The sequence below is a fragment of the Solanum pennellii genome, chromosome 4, assembly GCF_001406875.1.
Source record: "Solanum pennellii chromosome 4, SPENNV200".
NCBI classification, from domain to species: domain Eukaryota; kingdom Viridiplantae; phylum Streptophyta; class Magnoliopsida; order Solanales; family Solanaceae; genus Solanum; species Solanum pennellii.
In genome coordinates, this window is record NC_028640.1 from 30,412,433 (window position 1) to 30,420,445 (window position 8,013).

Genomic DNA, 8,013 nt, shown 5'->3' on the forward strand with positions numbered 1-8,013 from the left:
TGAAAATATGGGGAATACCCACATGCTAAAACAGATATAATATGAAGAATGATGAGTTTAATACAATAAAGTTACTAACTCAACACTAAGCTCAAACTATCTATGTCTGACATAAGCCTCTAAACTAGACTAGAAATACTAGGACAAGCCCCAACTTAATCTAGCAAAACCTAAAATGAAACTACTAAAGACTGAAATGACACTCACGACTATTGTCCTTGGAGAATAAGGACTCACCACTGAATCTGCTGAACTGGAGATCAGAAAATTGATCTATGCTTGATCTAGATGCTGAGAACTTAAACATACATCACGAGAAGATGTAGGCTCGTATGCGTCAATAATTGAAAGGTAGTGAGCATGTAGGATAGAGTAAAGCTGAAATAAAACATAACTGAATAAGCACAAAAGAATGTATAATAATCTCAACATGATATGCTAATTTCTGAGATAACTGGATGCAATGACCAATTTGTAACATTCTGAGACTGAATACTACATATACTGATAAATGGTCAATGCAGAGAGTCTGACTAAACTGTGGGAGCTACTAATAACCAACAATAAAACTACTTGAGTTAAATGTGGAGTCTGATGTATAAGGCCCATCGAGAGGACCCAATATAACCAGCTGGAGGTTTAAAGGCATGTGGCGTGATCACTAAACTGATTGCCCACAGAGGGGACTTACAATCTACTTGGCTAGTAGTTCTGGGACTAAATGGGTACGCAGAACCCTAGTCCAACTCAGTATTATGCTACTCCCAATGAATTCTGTAAATTTACTGATTATGTTTGAGTTTCTATAAATACTTGATAACTTGAAACTGAACATGCAAACTAAGAATGCAACAACTAATCTAGTAATTATGCATTTATAACTGAGGCATATATATCTTAAGTGTCTAGAAACTGTGGGAGTTAATCCTAGCACCGAGAGGATATGAAGAAGGGGTGGTTACACTTCGTAAACAGAGATGTTGTATTCTAATGTACCTCTTGAGATGAGTACTCCTCGTTTGTAGACAAGGAGTTAATTAGTAGCAATCTCCTTATCCCTTAACTATGTGCCCGCATAGGTGTAACTATTGGGAAAGCCATGTAAAAGTTAAGAGAATGACCTTACTCTAGGCAAGTGAGGAAACCTCATCCGATAGGGGTTAATATCAGGATTACACGTCTAGATCTCATGGTCTATGTTAATTAAGCTAACCCCAACAAAAGTAATGAAAGTACTAAGTCTTCTAAAAGAGTCTACTACTTAGGTTAGGTAGTGGAATGGGACGCTATTTATCCATTGCACTATGTAGGCATTCCGAAAGGGAAGTCTTGGTGAGTCTTATATGAATTAAAAGTACTACGTCCTGTAAAAGAGTGTACTACTTAGGGTAGGTGGTGGAATAGGACGCCGTATATTCATTCCACTAGGTAGGCATTCCGAAGGGTAGTCTTGGTGAGTCTTATATGAATTGAATAAGCTAAGTCTTTTAAAAGAGGGTACTACTTAGGGTAGGTGGTTGAATGGGACGCCATCTACTCATTGCACTAAGTAAGCATTCTGAAAAGGGAATCTTGGTTTGTCTTATGTGAAGTTTTTAAGTGTTCTTCTAATGTCTTGTCTTTGATTGGGGACTTTTTCTCCCGAGGCGAGAAAGCCTAGAAGGGCTAGTCTTGGGATCACCTAGGTGTGTATTGAAGGAGGTGTATGGGCTTTTCCTTCATGTCTTGCCTTGGTGAGTCTTAGGATAACCTTAGGCAGGGAAACTTCTACGGAAATGAGTTCACTTCCTCTTGGATTTACTTTGGAGTTCACTTTTTTGGGGATTAAAAATAGCTCACTGTAATTCTAAAATGGTTTCACTGTAATGCAAAAATGAGCTCACTGTAACTTTTGGGTAGTTTACTGTAACGTGGTACTTTTTGTTAAAAATTATGGAAATCCTTTCCTAAGTGTTAAATGATTATCTATATATTGGTTTCCTTCTATATTCATGAATGTTTTACTTAATTGGCATGAAAATGTATTTATAGTAAAATGTCCCCTTTTGCATGTTTTTGCATATGCCATACTTAGTACATTGTTTGTACTAACCCCATACTTTTATATACTCTATAAGTATAGGTTTGGAACCAAGGAGAAGTCTAGAATGCGAAGCTTGTGAATCTACTCACTCAAGACTTGGTATGTCCTCATATATTTGAGGACATAGTCTATGTTTCTTAATTTTGTCATTAAGACTTATTATGTATTTATTTCAAATGTAAGGGACGTGTCCCTAAGATATTATGTTTTCTCTTTATGTTTGGCTTGTGACTATGAGATTTTCTTAGTATATATGAAAGAATTCCTTTTTATATTAAATCACATGAAAAGTTTTAATTCAACACTACTTTTCATGACTTATGTAATGAACGATAGTTAAAAAGGCTTGTAGAAGATCCCAAAGGATCAACTACGTCATGTGATGATCCAAGGGTTCTCCTAACTTCTAGGGGGATACTTGTGAGTCGGTACATGAGGATTATGCTAAGTTGTACCTTGACAAAGTCGTAAGACTTCATGGATTTCCGATCTCCATTATTTTAGATAGAGATGCATAATTTACTTCACAATTCTAGAAATCATACCCAAAAGGTTTGGGTTCCAACGTGAATTTGAGCACTGCTTTTCATCCTCAGAAAGATGGACCAGCAGAACTTACTATCCTAATCTTAGAAGATATGTTGAGAGCTTGTGTGATCGACTTCAAGGGAAATTGGGATGATGACCTACCTCTCATTGAGTTCGCTTACAACAATAGGTATCATTTGAGCGTCCAAATAGCCCCGTATGAAGCTCTTTATGGGAGAATATGCATATCTCCTATTGGGTGGTTTGAAGTTGGCGAATCAGGGTTGATAGGACAAGATTTAGTTCATCAAGATATGGAGATGGTGAAAGTGATTCAACAAAGGTTGAAGACAGTACGAAGTCGCCAAAAGTCCTAAACCGTTGTTAGAAGAAGGACATTAGAGTTTGAGGTAGACAATTGGGTGTATCTTAAGGTTTCACCTATGAAAAGAGTTATGATGTTTGGTAAGAAGGGGAAACTTAGTAGCCGGTATATTAGGCCTTATAGAATCTCCAATAGAGTGGGCAATGTGGCTTATTAGTTGGAGCTACCCCAAGAGTTAGAAGCGATTCATCCAGTATTCAATATTTCAATGTTGAAGAAGTGTTTGGGTGATCCTTCATTGATAGTACAGATAGAGAATCTGGGGATTAAGGACAACTTATCCGATGAAGAACTTCCGGTCCATATTTCGAATCGTGAAGTTCGCAAGTTGAGGACAAAAAAAGTTGCTTCAGTCAAGGTTCGTTGGAGGAAACAATTTGTTGAAGAATCCACTTAGGAAGCACAGAAAGATATGAAGAAGAGATATCCACATCTCTTTGAATCCGGAGAGAATGCAAATCAAGGTACTAAACCCTCTTCTTAGCACTTTATGAGATTATGCATAATCATGTTACTACTTACTTTTGTTGTTGAGTGATGAAATTATAATTACTATACATAGCTTAGAAAAAGAATTCTCCGTCGAGGACAAATGTTCCCAAAGGGGATATATTGTAAAACCTCTTACTCTAGATAACCTAAGGTTAACCTAAGAAAAACAAGAAAAACCAAATTTGGAAATAAGTAAGGAAAATGACTATAATTCCCAGCTCAGGAAAAGTTTTGGTGAGTTCTTTATATGGATGAAATTGCATCGGAAGATCTTTCCCACGTTGCCAAGTTTGCGAATTTCCTAGGGCGTAGGGAGATATGACTTTCGGAAGTTGGGTTGTTGAGTAGGGAAAAATTCCAAATCTGGATTTGTTAACGGTGTTTAGTCTTTTCTTAAGTTAATTATTAAATTCGTTATTGGGGTAATATGTTGGGGGTTTAAACTGATACGAGTCAGTTTACACACTTTGAAAATAAGCTAGGGCTTTGAGAGAAAGGAGAAAAACGAGAAGGGAGAAGAAGACGCTAGAATGCCAAGAATTCATTCGTGGATTTCATCGGGGGTGATCCCTAAAAATGTATGTGATATCATTTGGTGTTGGGTTCTTTCGCCCACCCTCCTGTTTGATTCATTAATGAAATTTATCGTTAATTGAAAGGATATCTTGAAGTTCTTGATGAAAAGTTTGAAGTTCTTGTTGGTTGAATTGTTGTTGATCTCTGTTAGTTGCAATCCCTGTTTCCGGAATGTTTTTAGGTATAAACTATTGGATAATAAGTTATTTAGGTATCCTAAGTGTTTGGGGTGGGATCCATGGGAGTTTGGGAAGGTTAAGAGATGAAATAAAAAGAAGAAAGTAGAAAAACCAGTTAGAGAGATGTTGTGGAGCCACGCCTACACAGCGCCTCTAACAGAGTTTGTCCATCAGGAAAAAGGTGCTCCTCGCCTCTCCGAGCGCCGGAGGACAGCCTCTGTCCGTCAGTCTATGGCGCTCCCCACCTCTTAGAGAACCAGGATCCCCTGGAAACCCCGTTCTTTTTCCTATTTTTTCGTACTAGTTCCTAAGTGATGTATCCTTCATTCTTCGTTGATTCCGACGCTCTAGAGTACATCTAAACATCATGAAATCATCTATAAAAATGAGAACATGATCCTTGAATCCATAATCCAATTCAAGGAAAGTTATGATCAAATTCAAGGAAGTTAAGTGCCAAGTCTAAAAGTTAAGAAGTGAGTCAAAGTAAGATTATCAAATTTTCTAAAGTCTTTAACACGTTTTCACTTTGATTAACAGTCTTAAAGTTAAAGTCAAGAAAGAAGAGTTGAGTTCATTTCTCAAAAGATATAAGGGAACTAAGTATTCCCTAAGAGTTAAGTTTCAAGTAAGCAAAGAGAATCAAGTTGAATTCACTTCCCAAGAGTTATAAGGGAACTAGGGGATTTAAACAAAATGTTTTCAAACTTTTGAGAAGGAAGGGAATTTAGACTTTCACAAAGCCTATTGCTAGCTTTAATAGAAGAAAGAGGAAATTATGATTTCCAAGAGATCTTTTTTAAAAAAGCTATGTTTTGAGCACTAATCTCAAACAACAGAATCATTATGTTTTTAAATATATGAGCTAGTATATTTTGGGGAGTAGTATTGAGCATTGATATGGGGGAGAGTACAGATAACTCACAGCCCCATAAATTATGTTAGCCACCATGGGTAGAAAAGGGTCATATTTATTAGACAATTCTTTTTCACAGTTTACTAGTGGATACATTAGGCAGTTCAGGTCCTATACATTTGGTTGGGTATAGGATGCGCTGGCATCATGCGGTAGACCGTTGTATCATGTCTCTAGCTCTTAAGTAGGTTGTCAATTAAAGAATCTCCCTCAGGTAAAAAATTGTATTTTTATACACAACATTATTGTATTTTCATAATACCTAATTATTGTATTTTATATACATGTTTCACATTATTGTGTACTTGTATATAAATACTCGGAGGTTTAAGCATGTTATCAGTCAGCATTTCTTTATATTGCATTTATTTTAACTGCGTACATTGAATAAGAGTTAGTGGATCATGAGTTGAACAGAGCCAAGGTAACTCTTATTTCTTACTCCCTTTCAAGCTTAAGTTTTGTATAGTTTTCCAACTCCCATACTCATACATTCAATGTACTGATGCCAGTTGGCCTACATCATATTATGATGCAGACGCAAGTAACTAGGATCAGTAGGAAGCGTTTCGTTGATCCAGATTGAGCTCCAGAGTCAGTGGTGATTCTCATTGCATTGCGGAGGATATCCATTTGTTTTGATTTTAGTAGTTTAATTTTAGGATGTTGTGGGGTCTTTCCCAACATCCCTTTTCAGTGAGTTTAGAGGCTTCGTAGAAGCTAGTATTTCAATTTAGAGTTTATTGTTTCTTGTTGAGCCTTAAGAGTCATCATAGCTAAATATTATATGAAGTACTTTCCTTTAAACATGTGTTATTTACTGTTTAAGATAATTTTACTCTTCTGCTGAGTTAAGTAAGTCAGGTCAAGGGTTCACTTGAGGTTCATCAATGGTCTTCGAGTGACAGTCCCGCCCAGGGTGTAGGCTCGAGGCGTGATAAACTTGGTACTAGAGCCAGGTTTCAAGAGTCCTACGGTGTCTATGAAGTCATCTTAGTCATTCACGTGAACGTGCCACATCTATGATTAGGACGCTAAAACATTAGTAATGTTTCCTTTATTTCATGTTCCTTTCGTGCGAAGAGTTTATCTTTAAAGTCTCACACTTATTTATGCTTACATATATTTTTCCGATCATCATGCCTCCAAGAAGAGCATTAAGAGGTTGACTACGAAGTAATGCAAAGGAACCAGCGGTTCCAAATGCACCAGAGGTGTAACACCAAGGAGAGGTTACCAGTGACAAATTTTGGGAAGCTATCCGGATGTTAATTCAAGTTGTGACCGACCAAGTTGGGCAACAGAGAGCATCTCGACAAGAAGGAGCTGATTACTCGAGAGTTCGTGGGTTTTTAGTAAGAACCCTCCTAGTTTCACTGGATCAAGCCCTATTGAGAATCCAGAGAACTTTGTGGAGGAGTTAAAGAAGGTGTTTGAGGTAATGCATGTGGTAGATATTGAGAGGGTTGAATGGAATGCATATAAACTAAAAGGTCTGGTAGAACCTTGTTTGATCAATGGAAGGATGGTAGAGTTGAGGATTCACCACCTCCAAGTTGGTCTTGTTTCAAAGAAGCATTCTTGGGGAGGTTCTTTCTTTGTGAACTGAAGGAACCCAAGGTGCGGGAGTTCCTTACTCTGAAACATGACTCCATTAGTGTACAAGAGTAAGGGATGTAGTTCACCCAACTATCTCGCTATTCTCCAAAGACAGTGAAAGACATAAGGAGCAGAATGAGTCTATTTATTGCAGGGTTAGGTCGCATTTCAAGTAAGGAAGGTAGGTTGCCATGTTGATAGGTGACATGGACATATCCAGACCGATGGTATTGATGCAACAAGTTGAAGAAGAGAACGTTAAGGATATAGAAGAGTACAGAAACAAGAAGGCCAAGACTGGAATGATTCTGGTAAAAAAAAGGTGGTTCAAGCTGACCACAATTTGATAAACCAAATGGCATGGTCATCATCTGCTAGTGCACCTGCACCAATAAACCGAAGTGAGTATAGTGGCCAGAATTCGCAGAACTTCAAAGCTAGGCCAGCTTAATCTCAAATTAGAATGGCGCAAGGATGTACTAAGCCTCCTGCTTGCGCCAAGTGTGGTAGGAATCACTTTGTCATCTGTCATGAAGGCTTCACAGGTTGTTTCAAATGTGGCCAAGAGGGTCACTTCATTGGAGAGTGTCCCAACGACAAGCAAGGAGGTGGAAATCTGGGAAATAGAGCTCAATATTCATCAGTTGCTCCACCTAACAAGCCTGCACCTAGGGGAACTACTTCTGGAACAGGCAGAGGAACAAACTGCTTGTATGCACTTAATAATTGCCATGAACTAGAGAATTTTCCAGATGTTTTCACTGGTATGATTTGAGTCTTTCACATTATTGCTTATTCATTATTAGATCTAGGAGTTAGTTTATCTTTTGTAACTCCTTATGTGGCTATGAACTTTGAGATTTCTCCTGAGCTAGATAGCGAACCATTTAGTGTATCGACACCTTTTGGTGAATCCATTTTAAGCAGAAAGGTTCTATCGTGATTGTCCTATTTTTGTCAGTCACAAGAGTACCATGGCTAGTCTAGTAGAGTTAGACATGGTAGATTTTGATATCATTCTAGGTATGGACTGACTCCATGCCTGTTATGCATCAATAAATAGAAGAACTTTAGTTGTCAAGTTTCATATTCCTAATGATCCAGTCATAGAGTGGGCTAGTAGTTTAGCAGGGCCTAAGGGTCGCTTCATTTCATACTTTAAGGCGAGGAAATTAGTTTACAAGAGGTGTATTTATAAGTTAGTGTTGAGGTACCTTCCCTTAAGACAGTTCCTATAGTCAGTGAGTTTCTAGAA

The 8,013-nt window shown here is 37.8% G+C and overlaps 1 protein-coding gene across 1 annotated transcript; it reads left to right on the forward strand.

Annotated features, from left to right (window-relative positions):
• The first annotated feature begins 7,221 nt into the window (after positions 1-7,221).
• Positions 7,222-7,701, forward strand: LOC107016660. Its single transcript, XM_015217065.1, has 2 exons — positions 7,222-7,522; positions 7,565-7,701. Exons 1-2 carry the CDS (start codon positions 7,222-7,224, stop codon positions 7,699-7,701), a joined length of 438 nt encoding a protein of 145 aa, XP_015072551.1.
• The last annotated feature ends 312 nt before the right edge of the window (positions 7,702-8,013 follow it).

Excerpts from the sequence above, each read along its gene's own strand:
- LOC107016660 (XM_015217065.1), top strand. The coding sequence starts at position 7,222 with ATGGCGCAAGGATGTACTAAGCCTCCTGCTTGCGCCAAGTGTGGTAGG. Across the intron at positions 7,523-7,564 it reads TTTTCCAGATGTTTTCACTG|ATCTAGGAGTTAGTTTATCT; the intron begins GTATGATTTGAG and ends ATTCATTATTAG.